Here is an 18851-nt window from a genome sequence, read left to right on the forward strand (position 1 = left end):
GACTTCCTTATGATTATTTTTTGATCATTTGATAGTGTATTTTCTTTAAAATCCCACTATTTCTTTGGGCACTCATATAAAGGCGAGCTTATGGGCCAGAATTTTAAATTGCTATTTTCTCCTTGTGGTCTGAGACTTTTTGCTGGCTTTGGGATCTTGTTCGGTACGCAATGGTTTCTGCACAAGAGGGAGAGGGACGAAAAGTCTCAAGAGCCCTTGAAGGCAAGCTCGCTTTGATTACAGGTGCATCAAGAGGTACGAACTAGATCTATTTGATATGAAAATAAGTAAATCTGACATGTGCCTAGGAATCGGTGCAGCAATCTCCCAGAATCTTGCATCTAAAGGGGCGAATCTCATCCTAAATTATACCTCTGAATCCTCAGCCCAGAAAACCAAAGATCTCTCCAAGTCACTGGAAGGTGAACACGGTGTTCAATGTCTCATAATTCAAGCTGATATGGGATCTCCTGAGGGCCCAGTCTCCATCATCACTAAAGCAAAAGAGCAATATGGTGACGCATTCAAACTCGACATTTTAATAAACAACGCCGGCGTTTCTCGAAACCTGTCAATCGCAAATTGCACCATCGAAGATTTCAATTGGCAGTACCAGATCAATGTTCTTGGCCCGCTTCTTCTGATGCAGGCATGTCTTCCATATCTGCCCCACGACCGCTCTGGACGGATCGTAAATATCTCTTCAGTGTCATCTTCAGAGGGGTTTCCGCTTCAGTCAGTCTATGGTGGGACTAAAGCTGCCTTAGAGGCGATGACTCGTACCTGGGCAAGAGAGTTGAGTGAGAGAGCGACCGTCAATGCTGTAAATCCAGGACCTGTGAAAACGGATATGTGGGGTGGAACGAGTGAGGAGTTCCAAGGTTATCTGAGGCCATTTATACAAAAGACGCCAGGAAGTAAAATTAGGAAAGATATCGATGACAAGGATTTGGTCGATGATGAGGAGAGAGCTGGTGGGAGACCAGCGTACGTCGGGGAAATTGCTGGAGTGGTAGGAATGCTCTGTACACCAGATGCCTTATGGACCACTGGTCAAGTGGTTTGTGCTAATGGAGGAATGCGGATGGCGATTTAGAGCAAGTTTTTGCTGCGTGGGAATCTTCGAGATCCAAGACATCAAAGCAATCAAAAGTGATTTCAAGTCTTGTTCTAAATTCGGTTCCATTATCGTGCTTTGCCGTCGATTTTAACTTGTTGAATTCTAACAAAGTCTAGACCTAACACATCCACAATATCACAACAAAAATTCCTTGAGCTTTTTTAGGATATCGAGATAAATCTGATGCAGTGTTCAGGAGAACAGGTTTAAGTCCCTCCCAATCAATGCCTACGTTTTCCAAACGCCGTTCATACAATTGTCCATTGGCTCATCTCAAGGAGCTGCACTTGGCGGTGGGGCTTGCTCTTCTGGAACGGCACCGCGGAGTGGTAACTCTACTTGTGAATTTTGACCAGTACCTGCTTCAACTTTTGCGCCAACCTTCTTGTCTTCTGCGGATTTAGAACTTTCTCCTGTTTCTGCGGCCGCTTTCTTCGCCAGCTCGGCTTCCTTCTTGGCTTTCTTTCGCTCCTTGTCTCTCAACTTATCCGCAGCTTTCTTCACCTTTGCTTCTTCTTCGGCTAATCGCGTTGCCTGCGTGCCTCCGTATTTGAGTCTCCATTCTTCCTCCTTCTTGTCATCAATTTTCGTGAACAGGTACTCAGCTTTTCCAATTTTGTGGCCACCAGCCAGGGAATCAGGAGTCCACTTATCGGTGATGGAGATCAGAGGAGCATTCAACTGCTTCACGATGGAGGCGGCAGTTGAGGGCATGTATGGTGATGATATCGAGGCCAAAAGGTATGCCAAATTGAGCGCAAGTCCAATGATACTTTTTGTTCGTTCCGGGCTTTCCTTCAGATTGGCATTATCAAGACGGCCAGCAAGTATCAGGTTTCCCTTTTGAGATATCTGCATGACCTTCTGAAGTCCAGCTCGCAGTCGGACAGCTTCCATATCAGCAACGTATTCCGCAAGCAGCGAGTTGACCTCTTCGATAAAGTTAGGGAAGTCGAAAGAGTCATCACTGTAAGAAGCTTGAAATTCAGGAATAGTTCCATCTAACTTTGCGTTGACGAATTTGATTAATCGGTTAACGAAATTTCCAAGGTTCGCCAATAGTTCGCTATTGTTGGCAGCAATGAAGGACTTCCACTCAAATTGGGTGTCGCCGGTTTCTGGTCTGTTTGCTAGCAGATAGTATCTCCAAACTGACGGAGGAATACCTGTTTCCTTAACGGTGTCTCCAAATACACCTACACCTCGAGACTTGGAGAACTTTCCGTTTTCATAGTTGAGGTATTCGGTAGTGGAGAGATGGTTGAGCATTGTCCACTTGTCGTTGGTTCCGATTTGCGATCCTGGAAAAATGACTGTGTGGAAAGGCACATTGTCCTTGCCCATGAACTGATAAAGCTTGACATTTTCCGGATCACGCCACCATAACTCCCAGTCTTTCGTGTAATTTGCTGTTATCGAGGGGTAGCCGATACATGCGTCGAACCAAACATATAACACTTTCTTCTCATAACCCGGAAGTGGAATTGGGGTACCCCATTTCAAATCCCGAGTAATGCTTCGACCTTCCAGTCCTTGCTTCAGCCATGATCTAGTGATACTGACACCGTTCTGCGGCCAAGCACCCTCCACACTCGACACGTCGAACCACTTCTCAATATCCCCTTGTACTTTGTCAAGTCTCAGGAAGATGTGTGTCGTCTCTCGCGGGACTGGGGTCGCACCGTCGACCTTGCAATGAGGATTGATTAGCTCGAATGGGTCAAGGAGGCTGCCACATTTGTCACACTGATCTCCTCGAGCATCATCGTACTGGCACTTCGGACATGTGCCTTCCACAAAACGATCGGCGAGGAAGGACTCATGCTTCTCGCAGTACGGCTGTGTGGTTGTGCGCTCCTCGAGAAATCCATTCTTGTGGAGCTTTAAGAAGATATCTTGTGCGATTACAGTCTGTTGCTCTGTTGTTGTGCGGCCGAAATAATCAAAACCAATCTCGAACCAATCGTACACGTCTTTGTGCTTTTTGTGGAATTCGTCGCAGAGTTCTTTCGGTGTTTGGCCCGTCTCGAGTGCTTTCGTTTCCGTCGCGGTACCGTACTCGTCCGTCCCGCATATGTAGAGAGTTGGTCTATCTCTCAATTTGCTGAATCTCGAATAGACGTCGGCACTCAGCACACTGCCGACCACATTTCCCAAATGAGGGACATTGTTAACATATGGCAGAGCGCTGGTGATGAGAATATTATTTTTTCCCTTCTCGGGCAGTATGATCTTCGGGGCCGCCATGGCGTAAAAGATCCAACAAGGTTTTTCCAATTACGTGTAATATGATAACCTAAAGCCGCGAGGGTTGTTGTTTGCGATGTGAGGGCATCGCGGGGCACTTTGAGTCAGAAGCGCGAACCCTGCGCAAATCGCTGGGCCGCATAAACTTCGGTTCCAAACCGGTTTCTGTCAGGTGATCGTAATTATTTGCGACAGCGCCCACCCGCCCAAAAAGTTTGGGAGAATTCAAGCAGAGCGTGTCACGATGCCGAACGAGACCTTCGATGAGATCCTTGGGCTCGAGGAATCTTTCTATGCTGACGGGTACCAAAACGGACTCGATGATGGCATTGTAGCGGGTCGTATAGAGGGAAGAAAATTTGGTCTAGAAAAGGGCTTTGAAAAATACGTCGAAGGTGCGAAACTTTATGGGAAGTCACTGGTCTGGGCCAATCGAGTTCCCCAACTTCAAACAACAGTCTCGAAGCAGGTTGAAGAATCAGAGAAACCCTCCGAGCAAACTCGAGATGAGTTGTCGATTGCTCCACTGCAGCTCCCATCGGTGTCCAACAACCAACGTCTGGTTAAGCATCTGCAAGTGTTACATGCTTTAGCTGAGTCGGAGAGTCTATCAACTGAAAACACCGAGGACGCCGTGTCTGATTTCGACGATCGGTACAAGAGAGCCCAAGCAAAAGCAAAAATTATAGAGGGAATGGTTGGTGAACCGCAACGCGAGACGGAGGTTTCTGGCAAGGTGTTGCCGAGGGGAGATTCGAATATCGAGGATGCCAGCATTGGAAAGCGTATGGATTGAAAGGACAGTAGAAAGTAATTCAGCATATTACTCTACTCGCTGAGGCGCAACCGTTTGCTAAGAGCGGCAAAGGGTATGTGCTTGTCACTCTCCTGGGTTGTGGCAGACAACATTTCAGGACGCGGCCATCCTAATAGCCAAAGAAATCCGCCAGATGCTCGTCAAGAGACTGTCCCAAGCACCAACTACCGTGAGTTGGAGTCGTAGGATTTTGAGGCTTTGATCAAGCAGAATGGTGCTTTTCTGTGTCCTGATACATGGCTCGCCAACAACTAACAATCTTGGGAGATTTCGATGGTCATTCACAGTTTGGATGGAATTGGTCGTTGTCAGAGATCCACATCATAGCAGTGAGTCAGCTAGAAAAGCTTTGTCGATGGATGATTCATTTGTCTTGCCTCCTACCACGGCTCTTATTTCCTGCTTAGTATTACTCCCTGGCTACCTGGAATACTCGCTACTTGATGATTCATTGTTCAGATCGAAGCCACTACTCAACTGGCAGTACACGTTGATTTGATTGACGTTCAAATGAAATATATGTTTCCGAGCATTCGCCTTTGATCAAGATTGTTTTGGGGAGTATAATAAGGTTAGTGGTATGCGTTAAAGTGAAAGTAACCTTGGAAGTCTGTCACCATTGCATTGCAAGCCTAGGGGGCCACCCCCTTACGGTAGAATAATGCTATTCTGCCCTGTCCGTTTTGGTTGCCTTTTAGTTGACATAAAATAATGTCTTCATTGAAAAGGCTAAATATGCCTCCCAACGTCGGCGTGTTGATAAGTTCTCTGCTGAATTATTGTACTTCTTGCACTGGTGCATCGGTCCGTGTTCGCAGAGGACAGAACAAATAGCAGAACCTTCTCACTACAGTCCTAACGTAAAGTATGATATAAGCTTCACTCGTGATTTTATTCTAAGAGCGTGTTGAAAGTTTTATTTACTAAAAACAGTCGACGAAATATCGTACATTTCGTCAACTGTCCGGAGCAAATATCTTGTTTCGATAGCCACTTATATTGTCCACGGCGGGCTGGTACAGCAAAGATGAACGAATGGTGTAAGCTACTTAGGTAGGCGTTGGCTAGGTATTGTGCTAAAAAAAACGTTTTGCAGTCATAGCAGCCGCAACTGGCGTGGAGTACCGACTTTAAGGAACCGTCCCTGCCTACCTAGGTACCTCCTGCTCTCGAATTCACCTTCCGCACGATCTCGATCTAGGTTAACCTTATTACCTCCTTCGCAATTTCTGCTCATCAACTACGTCGCATTGCGTTTGTAAACCGACATCCGGTACAAGCACGTCTGGCAATCGACTCTTCTCCATCCACGAAAACGTCTGATGCCTTTCTCAGTTCTAGACCTCCAGATCGATCAACATGGTATATCACGTGACTACTACCCAGATTTTCCCGGCCGCCCCCAGCGACTCGAATACCGCGCTTTTGGTCTGGTCGAGCGCAGATCCAGTACAAGTACCGCCCACGAACGCACTCGACTTGGAAGTGGACGCTGTTATCGGTGAAGGAGCTGTCAGTAAACTCAATGCGACAGCGATGACTTCACCGGATTCTATGACCATGGCCGCTGCCGCGGAGGCCATGACCAATGGCGACGACAACCCGCGTCGGGCATCATTGTCGCAATCACCACACCGAAACGACAGCGAGCTCGCGCAAACTCAGAACGCAGTGGAGGAGACCCTGCCGGGTGGGGGGATTGTATCTTTTGCTGCATCACCGACCAGAGACCTCGATGGCGGACCTGAGCCATTAGAGGATGCCACCTCTGTCGTCATGGAGAGCGAACAAACCGCAGATGTGCCTTCAAACTCTGGACCGGTTTTGCCAGAAGTCGCTCACGTCGCTTTCGATGCCCCTCTAAACCACGATACCGTCCCAATTCCACAGAATGTAGCTGAGAACCTCGCCGATTGGTCTGAAGCGCAAGTTCCAGAGACAAGTCTCATACTTCCCGAAGGCGAGCTTCTTGACCAGAATCTTATCAGTTCGTACGAAAACGACCACGCACAAAATTTGCTGGCCTTGCAGAACGGGGGAGACATGAACATGGGCATGGCGATGCAGATGGGAATTGGTATGGACATGGGGATGGGGATGGGACTAGGATTGGGATCACAGCTTGCAGCACCATATCTTGAGCCGTCGCCTCAGGTTTATGAGGAACTACAGAGCAGCAGAGTCTCGGCATACGCCAAGCTAGTATTTGACGACGGGGAGTTTTACATGAACACATATTCGATTGTTTTAGGCCGGGATGTGAATGCAGCCAAAAATGCACTTCGGCGGGAGAAAGAGGAGGAGCGCGCACGATTAGAATCAGAAGCCTCTGCGCGAGCACCCATTCCGCATACGCCGAGATTGAAGAAGGAAGGCAGTCGTTATACGAAGTCAATTGTCAGTGAGAGTGGGGGTATATTGCGAGACGGAAATGATTCGGATGATGAAGAGGATCGGAGGAGACGAAAGAGCCGTAGATCAAAGAAAGCCAGCAAGAGGTCCAAGTCCAGTGAATCATCCCAACACCTGTCAAGAAGGAATTCACTCGCACATTTGGGAGGTCAAGTTGTATACAATACCTACGCCCAGGCTCCAGCCAAACGTGCCGCCTTAGATACCGCCGTCCCAGTCGACCCAGAGACTCTGAAGCCGTCTCCGCATGATTGTCCCTTAGTGGGAATTCATCCTGCGGCAAAAGACGGCGTGCATGCTCCTCATAGCGCCTACAAGTCTATTTCGCGGAGGCATGTCAAGATTGCCTATAACATTCGGAAGAATTACTGGGAAGCGGAGATTCTTGGGCGAAATGGTACTTTCATCGACGATAAATTCTGTCACTATGAGCAAGTTATTTGTCTTAACAGCGGTAGTGTCCTTCAAGTTGGTGGCGTTGTAGTTACGTTTCTTCTTCCGGATATCCCAATTGGAAAGACAGGAGCCGAAAAGCCAGAGTTCGAAGACAATGTCAGTGCTATTCGGCATTCTATAGGAGGCAAAGAGATGAGCTTTGACTTCGAAGACGATCCTCGTGAAGGTGGCATAGGCGATTCTAGCGAAGGCGAGGTTGAAGGTCGATCTGCGGACATTGAAAGCGACGATGAGGATGAGAGAGAGCGAAACGGAGATAGTGTCGATGATCAAGAGGCGCAAGACGATGAGGAAGATGAGGATGAGGGAGAAGAAGCCAGCTATCAATCTATCCCTATGGACACGGATGAGGCCATGTTACATACACCACAACAGCAAGGCGACCTGGTTGCGATGCCCCCAAAGAAAAGGGGACCTGGGAGACCACCTAAAAACGGCATCATGTCTAAGCGAGAACAACAATTGGCCAAAAAGGAGGCATTGGCACGTGAGAGAGAGGGGGAAATGGATAAGTCTGCAAAACCCGCGAACGGCCAGCCTACAGTTCCTGGAAAAAACAAGGTCGGCCGCCCCCGCAAGCATCCAAGGCCAGATACCCCCCCAGAACCGCGCGAGAAAAGAAAATACACCAAGCGAAAGCCAAAGGAGCCTAAAGAGGGAGACGCTATTAAGCAGGATGGTTCCGGTGGCGAAGAGGCACCTGCCAAAGAGAAGAAAGAGAAGAAACCACCTAAGCCTGAAAGATCCCCGTCTCCAACCTTCGTTGAGTCGGAACTTACAGAACAGCAGCTTGCAAAACCTCAAGCCAATTATGTCACACTCATATATGAGGCTTTACACGAGTCCAAAAATGGACAAATGTCGTTGCCCCAGATATATCGTGCTATTCAGCGGAAATATCCCTACTTTGTTCTCAAGGTTCCGACAAATGGGTGGCAAAGCAGTGTACGACATAATTTATCACAGCATCATGCTTTCCGCAAGATTGAACGAGATGGTAAGGGCTGGATGTGGGGTATAGTCCCTGGAGTATCTATCGAAAAGGAAAAGAAGAAGAGGGCGTCGCCGCCTCCTCAGTCACATCCAGGTTTGTTACCTCAACAACAAGCTTTCTATCAACCTGGACATCCGCCTCACATTATGCCGTTTGGACAACACGGTACAATGGGTCCACCTCCCGGTTATCCAATGCAGCATCAACTACCACCAAATTATGGTCAAGGACAATACCCCGGGCAGCCTCCTCTTCAGCATCCGCAGTATATACCGCAACCACCTCATATGAATGGTCACTCAATCGCTCCCGGGCCTAATCATCAGGTGCATCCAATGCACATTAACGCACAACACGCACCGCCATTTATGCCTCCAGTCGCACCTCAGCTAATGGCAAACACTGGTGGCACTTACAGCTCACCATATGGGCCAAAGCCGACACAAACGGATTCTCCAAAACCACCGCAACCTCAGATGTCTGAACAAAAACCGCCTCCTGTCATCACATCGCCGCCTAAAAATGCCGACCAACCTGTAGCGCCTACTCCACCTGCGCCTGTTGAGAAGGAATCTCCATCTTCTGAGGATTTCCGATCTGCCATCGAGGGCAGTGTCGAGCTCAATGCTGCTGTTGAGAGATTCAAAACGAATCTGATTGATTCTCTGAAAATCACCAAGACCTTGGATCCTGAAAAAATTGTTAATTCTGCAATTAACAGAGTCCTAGGTCGTGCCACGGTAACCTCCGTTCCCGGTGATTCGGAGGCTTTGATCACTAGAGCTTTCAAAAACATGCTAGTTACCAACATGTCAACGCTCAAGTATACACCAAACCGTTCATATGTTGCGGATCCTCCACGGGACCAAGAAAGGAAACATAGCTCGCCTCAACCTCTGGCGAATCAAAACGGAACACAAACTAATGCAGCTCAACATACTACAGCAACTACTGCTCGTCCAATTATTATGCGCCCTACTTTCAGCAGGTACGGACCAAATCGCTCGGGGCCAACATCTATTCCGCGGCCTCCAATGACAACACCTGGTATTAGAAGGACCGAATCTGGTAGTCCAGCTACTACATCTGTTATGCCAAGAGTCCCATCTTCAGCATCTCCCGTTCCTTCTGCATCACATTTATCTACGAGTGGAGCCAGCGCATTGCAACCCGCAGCAGATGAAGCACCTCCGGTCGTTGCAAGCGTGCCGTGCGAAGCACTTCCAGCTGCGGGTGTGAAGAAGGAACAGTTAGTTGACGAGCAAGCTGTAAATGCGGCACAAGACTCTAGACCATTCAATCCATCTGAAAGTTCCCTATCCGGGACGCAGATCATTGGTCAAAAACGGGAACGTGAGCCAGACATGGACGAGATGCCAGATGCCAAAAAACTTGCTATCTCCGCTCCGCCGGAACTTACTGCGTAGGACGAGAATATCTATATCTTTTGAAATACAGCACTTCGAGTGTATGTATGTGGTCAGGTGGGTTAATAAGGGGCAGTTGGACTGGGAAACTTATCTTATCTGTGGCGAATGGCATTTTTGATAAGTGTTGATGCAACTTGCACATGCTTGGTAGGCGTTTGCGGGTACACGTATGTTATTGGGAATTTAACATATTGGTGTGATAAATTTACCATTGTATATATCTACAATCGATATTTGTGGATATTATTCCGTGAATATTATTCCGTGAATATTATTCCGTGAATATTATTCCGTGAATATTAGATTTCATTGATCAGAAGAAGTCAGAAGTATTGTTTTTGTCCCCTATGACATCTCTGATAGTTATCTTCATGTGGGGTTTCTTGAATTGCCTTGATCACGTTTGAGGTAACTGAATATTCATAATAAATACTGTCCAGATGCACCAGGGAAGAAAGTTTCTCAACTTGGTCTCTTTGGATTGGTAAGTACAAATATGATGATATCTCTGCCTTCGTGAGATTCGGTTTTAGTTACTAGCTGAAATCAGCGAACTTCGCGTGAAGCATCATAGATATTATGTTTGTTCATCTAGTTCTGTGCAGAAATTGTTACATCGTGGCCTGGACTCCTGGCAGAGAATTTGTCATGCCCATCGGAATAGAAAATGTATTCCTTTTGCCCCTAATTTGCAGGAGTTGTTTACCAATATTTGCATTTGAGATACTTTTGGTCTATCACTTTCATGTTATGACATGTTGGTTTTCAAGACATGTAATTCTAGACAAGATGGACCCGTTAGGCCAATTTCCCAATTAACGAAACTCAAGGCTATACATACCGTTTTCCACTTGCATATTGCGTCTGGTATTTCTGTACTACAGCGAACAGATTAGTGTAATCTACAAAACCTCTGAAAATGTGAGTTTTTCCACCATCCTAAATTATCACTAGGAAGAAAACGTCGTAAAATCTCATCATATCATCTTATAGGCTGCAAACTTGACATGCTTTATTCTTCATATAGTGTTCATTGGCTGATTTACTGCTCCGGTGTTGATGAATACAAATTCAAATATAGTTGAGTCCAACATGTTTACACTAATCGATATTTCAAGATACTTTAACTGAGAGTTAGCAATCAAGCCTTTTGCATCTAGTCTAATAGCAGCTTGGCCAAAATCTAGCGACTCTATACTGTAAATTAAGAACAACCTTTTACTCATATGCCCAGAACTACGGATGTGTAAGTGCCAATGAACGTGGATGGTGTTTTACAGAAATGCATGAACTAACCCTGGTAATAGCTGTTGTATTAACTGATGTCTGAGTTGAATATGATGTGCTACGAGAAGTAAAAAGAATAAAAAATGAACCGAGCGCTTGAAAGTGTCTCTCTCACCTGGAGACATGCTACGTGATTAACGATTTCTTGTGATCATTGAAATCAACCACCCTTCGAACATAACTACAAAAATTTCTACTACGTGGTGAAGAGTATCGAAACGCAACTAATTGTCATGTCGATTACGTGCGTCACAGGGGTTTTGATTCCTACACGTTTTGTTAGAGGCACTTCCACCTATCAGATGGTCAGCCCCATTAAGGCTTTCGGCCTACTTCAACGACCATTGACATCGACGCCTCTTGTCTGTCCCAAGGCCCACAGTTGTATTGACTGAAAGGGTAAATTAAAAAGACTTGTTATGCATTTGAAGGTTGGCAATACGTGGATGGCTGACCGCAAAATGCACTGGGCGTGGAATAAGCCAACTGACTCGAGCTAAATGTGTTTTGTGCATGACAATGGTTATCTATATACAATCGATGATACGACGAACAGAGGACTCTGGCATGAGCGCTACACCGCTCCTATCTCAGGTGAGAACCCTCCGATTTTAGCTACGTGATGGATTCCACCTTATAAAACCCACAATCATTCTGTTCGATTTGGCTCTCCAGCATATTAAGGCGTAAAGAGATGCCATCCCCATGCAAGTCTCTTACTTTGCGCTCACCGACTGCTGTCATTTCAGATTTAAAGATCTTCCCCTCCTGAAACTCTATATCTTTATGGTTTTACAGAAGTCCACCTCACAATAATACTTGGAACAGCCAGATGGATATCTAGAAACATGTCCAATCAAGAATTAATCAGATACTGGATACCGAGTTTCGAGATCAATAGAAAAGTGATCACACAGGAGTTGCAATATCACCTCGGTCCCGAGGCAACAATAAGACCGTACACTCAAATGGTACCGCCAACCTATTTTTTGTATTATAGCTTACTTACTCCAAATTATAGGGACAAGATGGCTATCTCATTTCGTCGCCAGGACCTTGTCTTACAGACGTACGTACGAGAGTTTTCCATTCGGCCGTACTATTCGGGTTGCGCTCCTACTGATATGGTTGTTTGAAGGAGCAAATAGACGATATCTGCCTCAAGAGCAGAGAAGTGTGGGAGAAGCAAGCAGCGGCCAGGTCAAAGAATGGACCAAACAAGGATCTTAAGAGGCCACTGCACCAGCCAGTGATTATCTCTCGAGGGTCAAGCTCAAAACCTGGTCCACCAGAATCGAGACATCGGCATCTAGGCGATCGTGGCGAGGAACCTTCGAGACGCAGTGTAGGCGAACAAAGAAGGGTAGACTCCTCCCACCGGCGGTAAAAATGGACATTGATAATTCAACACCTTTGAGTCTTCTCCTAGTACCGGGCGGTCAGGGTTGTGATGGATTTTTGGCATGGCATGGCAAGATGGTATTTGGACCATTGCGTCGGCTAAGTCTGCTTTGGCGCTCCTAGGTCAAACCTTGCCACTGATCAGACTGCTCTGCAATTTGATCTATGACACGGCCGGTTGCAAAGGAGTCATCGCCCTATGTCTCTCGTACCTGGTCTCGAGGACTGCTTTGGTCGCGAGGGGTGTTTGTGACGTCGTATGATAATTCCATAAAACCATCACTACATTTTCTCAATACCAATGAAGCAATGTACGATGCCATAATATAAGTCGGGAGCTGCAAAGGGTGCTTTCCTTGTACACGTGCTGCGACCCTCACCACAGTGAGAATTGCTTATAGTTGCCAAGCAGTGCAAAGCGTAACGGACTTGGTTAGGACCGACTAAGTAGGGTCTCTCCCCGTCTTTGTGTCTATCTCACAAAGTTTGTCGCGCCTTTGCTGATCAAGACTCTTTTCGTAGCCGTGTAAATCGAAGGATCCTGCGGACCATAGCAATAGGGCCTGAACATAGACCACTGTGATTTCTGGGAGAGTTCGATGGGCTGAGCGCACAGCAGTGATATAGCCGATCACATTGACCCATTCCCCAACTCGGGAATGACCAGCGCTCATTGTTCGGAGGAGAAGCTTCACGTCTACGTGGACTTGAACGGAACTATCCTTGGGATACTTGTGTTCCAGGATGCATGTCGCCGATGTGCTTGAATAATCTTGGATGCTGTATGTATGGGGCATCAGCACTTTTGGATTTGGATTTGGGTGAGCTATATGCTGGAGATACCAGCATTGATGTTGCTTATATGATGGTAATTCTCATTGAAGGTAACTGACCAGCCTAAAAAGCGGACCTTGTCACCTACCGCGAGATGTGGGAGATCAGAGAGCAGCATGAGGTTGGTCGGAAGTGGTCCATTATGAAGTCCGGCCATTTTGGCGACGTGAACCAAACTTGCTGTCTTCATGGAACAATGATTCGGAATCATCTACTACATACCTATGTAGGTAGTAGGCACCTAAGCAGTCGACGAGAGGTTGCGAGGTGATACATGTCAACGCGCGTCAAGACGAGGGCAGTTGTTATCACGTGATCAGATCGTATTCACGCTTCAGCGCGATTCGACAAACGGTACGGTCACCTAGATGTTCGCTTGATACGAGTAGCGTCATGGCTCCAGGTCATCCACCGTTGGCTTGTGTAGGCTCCGAACCAAACAGCATCAAAGTCAAAAAACAACCCAGCTCCAGCCACCACTCTTCACGAGAACCTGCCATATCGTTGCGACTCGATTTCCGGATCGCCAGCGACGCCTTCCTACAATCACTCCCTCCACGGCTCTCTTTGTCTCTCCAAGGCTCCTCGGCAACCCCCACCAAACCCACCTGTCCGATAACGTATTTCCCATTGCACGCGGCCTCGAAAGTGCTCACAATAGCGGGTGTGCGTTGAAGGGCCCTACAAGCCGACTATCTGCCCAGGTACCATCGTAACAGTCCCAGAATCACCTCTACAAGATGTCCGGCGTCTGGGGTTGGTTCGGGGGGCAGGGCTCTCAGAAGAAGAAGGACTCCCCGAAAAATGCCATCCTCGGGCTCAGATCCCAGCTGGAGATGTTGCAAAAGAGAGAGCGACACCTGCAGAATCAGATGGATGAGCAGGATGCAATAGCGAGAAAGAACGTAAGCACGAACAAAAACGGTATGTATGTGCCATAATGACAGTGCCGGGCGAGTTGCCTGCGAATGTCATTCAACAAAATGCCATTTCAGTGACCGGCAGACACTTCCTGAGCATGGCTGACATGATGAGACAGCTGCGAAAGCCGCCCTCCGCCGCAAGAAGCAGCATGAGCACACTCTCGAGCAGACTACGGCGCAGATTGCAACACTAGAACAACAGGTGTACTCGATCGAGGCGGCAAATATCAACAGGGAAACGCTCATGGCTATGGAGAAGGCCGGTAAGGCAATGGCAGATATACACGGTAATCTCAATATTGATAAAGTGGACGAGACAATGTATGTGGATTTATTTCCTGGGCATCTATCAAGAGACTGGTTGCTGACTTTGCTGCGTACAGGGAGAAACTCCGGGAACAACACGCTCTGGGAGAGGAGATTGCCAATGCAATCACAAGCACACCTATGGGCGAGCCTATTGACGACGACGAGTTGAACGAGGAATTAGAAAATTTGGAACAAGAACAACTTGACAACGCGATGATTGGGACCGGCCATGTACCGGTATCCGACCAAGTACACCGATTGCCTGCCGCGCCTAATACAGAGAGTAAGTTCGGTTTTGGTGTTTTAGTGCGCGTCTTTAGTAACACTAGCTTTAGCCAAATCGAAAGCTCCGGCACAAGAGGACGACGAAGAGGAAGAGCTTCGAAAGCTTCAGGCAGAGATGGCTATGTGACGGTATTCCTGTTTTCGTGAACATTGGGTCATCAGAATAGATCTCCTAGGATTCATCTTTTAGCTGCGGGTATTTGCATATTCCGGGTGGTCGTTTATCTGGATAGGAAGCTGAGACAGCCGATATAGAGCTTCCTCGGCCGACCTACACTACACTCTATGACGGCGTTTTAGGATCTGCTCTTTATGTTAATACCAAATCTTAGTTTGTTCAATCACTTCACTGTCGCTCTCACACGCTAAAGGAATTGGCATCGAACACACTATGTGATCTCTGTGTGAAGGATTATATGTCTTTCAATCTTTGTCAATGGCAAGACTACAGCAACCGCTGAAGGTCGGTTCCATAATGAGCCATATTTAACGCTGCAACAAGACATATGCAGGAGTCGCCTAACTGCGACGATAATGTGAAATACGATAGAGCCTCCCCAGTCCTCCGTCGATAGATTTCCGACAAGTAAACAATCGACACTGCTCTATAGACTGCTGCAAAACTAGTCTTCGAAAGTATCCATTGGGTATGGTTGGATCACATAGAGTGACAGCCCGCTCGTTCTATATCTCTGAGATATAAGTCGGCTATTCGACGACGTCTACAATGTATAGTACGTTGCATATAAAAGACTCGAAAACTTGCTTGCTGCTGTTGAAACGAATGCAGTCAAGTCAACTACATACCTAAGGAAGGTAGTTTGTCGGTTAGGACACTATCGACCCGACGATGGACGGATTTTCGAGACAAGAACCAGGTAAGGCTCGTCAGGACCATAGATCAAATATGAGATTGCTCTTGACTTGATCAAGGAGATATCGTGTTTCGACTGCCGCTTATCTATTGCGGACGAAAAAGCCCGTCGAACACGTAGCACTACTGAGCCGGGCTGCACGAAATCCGCGGGATGACGGGACGTGGTTATTGGGCTGCTAATATCGTTGGGCCGCATTCGGGAGCGACGTCGCTTAAATTTCGTCGCTGCCCTTCCCCTTCTCCATCACCACCACCACCACGCTTGGGAGCTCAGTGCAATGTGGCTGCGGTGCACCATTAACTCGCATGGGTTACCAAGCACGACAGCGGTCATTTGGACGACTGATTTTCCCAGGCCGTGGGGTGATTCTGCTTCGTAGAAACCTTGCAAGCTTCCAAAGCAAAGAAGGAGGTGCGTTAGCTTTGCTCGTTGCGGTGTTTATATTCAATTCCTTCTACTAACAACGTCTGGATTACCCTTTCCGGTTTTTTTATACTTCAACGACTGAGATTCGTCAATATACACCAAGAAGCCCAGTTTCGGCACCCTTATCGGAATAGCAATGATACTTGCGAGTCCACTCACAGCCAGATTGTCCTAAGGATACCTTAAGATATCTCCGGCGAGGTAGGAAGCATCAAGAAGATTTGTCCGTTTCTGCGCCCTCTTTCTTGGATGCACGCAGATATCGGACAGTGCCATGGAACACGTTTCCTTCTGTCCGTACCGGATTGGCATCAACTTCAACTGGTCATCGGTTCAGCAAACCGAGCACACAGCGCCAGTCTTCTTTACCGGCAAGCCAAGAGATGTGAATGTTGCCGAGGTTTGTAAGGAAGTTGAGGAGAAAAGCAAGGCAGTTGAACCTCAAAGTATAGTATAACAGTCAGCCATCTTTACTCGGTCCTGACCTTGCGTCGTAGAAGAAGACGAATCATCGCCGGAAGCCAGCATCGAGATTGTCACGGAAGATGTCCAAGACCCAGAGCCGCAGGCGGTAGACCAAGATGAATCATGTGTAGATGAGGAGCCTGCCGTCGATGAGGCCCCCTCTCCTGGCCAGGAAGCTTCCGAAGACCTACACCACGCAAACCACAGCATTGAGCCAGAAGTCGTGCCAGAAGCGAAATCAGAGCCTGAAGAGACCCCAGAAGGACTGGCTGCGGAGGAATCTGCGTGTGATGAGATAACGCATCCTGCTGAATCGATCGAACCCTGCCCCGAGACCCTTACAAAAGAAGAGACATCACGCGCGGATGGATCCCTAACGGATGAAGATCTAGCCCCCACATCTGACGAAACATTATCAGCAGCAGTCGAAGCGCCATTATCTATTGACGCCTCTCCCCCACCAATTGAGGGCCAAGAGCATTCGACTGAGGATAGTATAATAGCCGAGGGCACATCTACAACAGTTGCCGAAGAGCCACTACCGTTACCCGAGAATGCTGCACACCATGGAACTGAAGAAACTCCTGTACCGCCAGCCGAAGAGTTATCAGTACTGGTAGCTGAAGCTTCTGCACAACCTGTGGAAGAGCCACCGCTGCACTGTGAGAACACTGTAGCAGCAGCCGTCGGAGAGGTCTCTGCGCCACCTATCGAGGAAGCAGTACCTCATTCTGACGAAACAATAACGCAGGGAACTGAAGCATCTTCTGCGGCGCCGTCAACCGAAGAGGCTAACTCCGCAATAGATGAAGCTGCTCCTACACCAGTCGAGGAACAGCCATCTTCTCCCGAATCTGCGGTGACTCAGGGGATTGAAGTATCTCCCGCGCCGCCAGCTGAAGAATCTACGTTACCGGTAGATAAAGCCTCTCCAACGCCAATTGGGGACCAAGTATTTACTCCTGAGGATACTCTAGCAATAGTAACAGAAGAAACTGCTGCGCCTATTGCTGAGGAAATAGTACTGCTGGTGGCAGAGCCAGTTCAGCCGCATGAGGAGGTAGCGACGATTGCCGTTGAAGAAGTATCCACATCTTTGGTTGAAGGTGCAGTATCCGTGGCCGTAGAACAAGCAATTCCTGTCGAGACATCAGCAGCATTCATAAATGAAGAAGCAACCCCCCATCCAGCCGAAGATTCGACCAGTCCAATCGAGATTGCCATAGTGTCACCAACTGAAGAAGCAGTTCCACCACCTGTCGAGGAATTAGTAAATAAAAACGCAAATGTTACCGTACCAGCAACTGACGCACCATCGCCGCCGCCAGTCGAAGAGACCACTATCCCACCAGAGGAAACCGCGGAAGCTCCGCCTCCAGCGGAAGTACAAGCAACACCACCCGAAGATATTGTAAGGCCGGCTGTAGAAGAAGGCTCCCAATTACCAGTTGCCGAACCAGTGCCAACCGAAGAGTCCTTCGTACAGCCAGCAGAAGAGCCAAAACTAACAAAGCATTTATCCTCGCATTCAGTACATTTCGAGGAAGGGCTGAAACAGCCAGATGACGCAGGTCCGAAAGTCAGTACCGAGGCAAATACAAGAAAAAACGACAAGGAAAGGGATAACTCCTCAAAGCATGAAAAACAACACGGAAAGAAGACAACCGGCAAAGATCTATCGAAGATCCTGGTCAAGAAGTCAAAGAAAGGCGACATGAAAGCTTCGGAGAAGAAAGATCCCGAAAAGCTGCACTTGCTTTCTAAAGTGGAAAATCTGAAAATTCAAAAGGGCAATAGCGCAGTGAAGAGCGACAAGATGGCGAAGAGAGATAGCAAGGAAGTGAAGAGGGACAGCAAGGAAGTAAAGAGAGCTGAGGAGAAGAAGGCGAAGGGAAAGAGGGAAGCAAAAATGCCTGAAAGTGGTAAAGTAGATCATGACCCAAAACCCCAGAAGAATGAGAGCGTGAAGGAGAAAGTCTCGAACGAGGCAAAAGAAAAGAGGAAGGAGGAAAAGAAAATTCTCAAAGAAACAAAAGTAAAAGAGGTCAGAGAAAGGAAGGAAAGTGAGGATAGGCTCAAACAGGAGGAGAAAAGGAAGCAAGGAAGGAAGAAGGAAGAAAAGAAGCAAACGGAAAATAAAGAGGTGAATGACCCCAAGAAGAAAACGAAGAGAGTGACAAAATCGGAAGACATGGAGGAAAAGGGGACTGAAGAGGGTATTGATGTCAAAAAGAAAACAAAAAAAGTGATGAAATCAGAAGAGAAGGACGAAAAGGGAGATAAACCAAAGCCAGAGACGACAGAAATCAAGATGAAATCAGAGAGTCCCGAAGAAGTAAAGGGGAAAATCAAGAGCAAATCTCGAACCAAGGGCTTCTTTTTCCTGTAAGCATTGATGGCCTTGTACAATAAATGTAAGCGGGGTCGAAGGAAAAGTTCCTCACAGGAATATTCGAAATTGATAGGAAAATTTCGAAAGGAGTTGTGGCTCACTTTTAGCTAATTGCATCACCTCGCGAGGCTTTCGAGTCCACTCATTGTTGAGTCTTGTGAATCGTGAGCCCTAC

General features: G+C 47.4%; 8 protein-coding genes across 8 annotated transcripts; 6 read left to right on the forward strand and 2 right to left on the reverse strand.

Annotated features, from left to right (window-relative positions):
- Positions 1–170: 170 nt before the first annotated feature.
- On the forward strand, positions 171–1096 carry GLAREA_00493 (NAD(P)-binding Rossmann-fold containing protein; the record flags this gene model as incomplete). The annotated part of the gene is made up of 2 exons (XM_008085251.1): positions 171–255; positions 309–1096. The coding sequence occupies 2 exons, from the start codon at positions 171–173 to the stop codon at positions 1094–1096; spliced, it is 873 nt and encodes a 290-aa protein (XP_008083442.1).
- A 297-nt stretch (positions 1097–1393) lies between these two features.
- GLAREA_00494 (Nucleotidylyl transferase) lies at positions 1394–3367 on the reverse strand (the record flags this gene model as incomplete). Its single annotated transcript, XM_008085252.1, has 1 exon — positions 1394–3367. One exon carries the CDS (start codon positions 3365–3367, stop codon positions 1394–1396), a length of 1974 nt encoding a protein of 657 aa, XP_008083443.1.
- Positions 3368–3611: 244 nt separating this feature from the next.
- On the forward strand, positions 3612–4370 carry GLAREA_00495 (uncharacterized protein; the record flags this gene model as incomplete). The annotated part of the gene is made up of 2 exons (XM_008085253.1): positions 3612–4152; positions 4282–4370. 2 exons carry the CDS (start codon positions 3612–3614, stop codon positions 4368–4370), a joined length of 630 nt encoding a protein of 209 aa, XP_008083444.1.
- Positions 4371–5543: 1173 nt separating this feature from the next.
- GLAREA_00496 (Winged helix DNA-binding protein) lies at positions 5544–9473 on the forward strand (the record flags this gene model as incomplete). The annotated part of the gene is made up of 1 exon (XM_008085254.1): positions 5544–9473. The coding sequence occupies one exon, from the start codon at positions 5544–5546 to the stop codon at positions 9471–9473; it is 3930 nt and encodes a 1309-aa protein (XP_008083445.1).
- Positions 9474–11611: 2138 nt separating this feature from the next.
- GLAREA_00497 (uncharacterized protein) lies at positions 11612–12150 on the forward strand (the record flags this gene model as incomplete). Its single annotated transcript, XM_008085255.1, has 3 exons — positions 11612–11734; positions 11785–11832; positions 11902–12150. The coding sequence occupies 3 exons, from the start codon at positions 11612–11614 to the stop codon at positions 12148–12150; spliced, it is 420 nt and encodes a 139-aa protein (XP_008083446.1).
- A 457-nt stretch (positions 12151–12607) lies between these two features.
- On the reverse strand, positions 12608–13155 carry GLAREA_00498 (uncharacterized protein; the record flags this gene model as incomplete). The annotated part of the gene is made up of 2 exons (XM_008085256.1): positions 12608–12944; positions 13058–13155. 2 exons carry the CDS (start codon positions 13153–13155, stop codon positions 12608–12610), a joined length of 435 nt encoding a protein of 144 aa, XP_008083447.1.
- A 583-nt stretch (positions 13156–13738) lies between these two features.
- On the forward strand, positions 13739–14642 carry GLAREA_00499 (uncharacterized protein; the record flags this gene model as incomplete). The annotated part of the gene is made up of 4 exons (XM_008085257.1): positions 13739–13922; positions 14038–14242; positions 14305–14513; positions 14566–14642. The coding sequence occupies 4 exons, from the start codon at positions 13739–13741 to the stop codon at positions 14640–14642; spliced, it is 675 nt and encodes a 224-aa protein (XP_008083448.1).
- A 1451-nt stretch (positions 14643–16093) lies between these two features.
- Positions 16094–18673, forward strand: GLAREA_00500 (uncharacterized protein; the record flags this gene model as incomplete). The annotated part of the gene is made up of 2 exons (XM_008085258.1): positions 16094–16265; positions 16317–18673. The coding sequence occupies 2 exons, from the start codon at positions 16094–16096 to the stop codon at positions 18671–18673; spliced, it is 2529 nt and encodes an 842-aa protein (XP_008083449.1).
- Between the last annotated feature and the right edge of the window lie 178 nt (positions 18674–18851).

This window comes from Glarea lozoyensis (assembly GCF_000409485.1).
Source record: "Glarea lozoyensis ATCC 20868 chromosome Unknown GLAREA3, whole genome shotgun sequence".
NCBI lineage: Eukaryota > Fungi > Ascomycota > Leotiomycetes > Helotiales > Helotiaceae > Glarea > Glarea lozoyensis.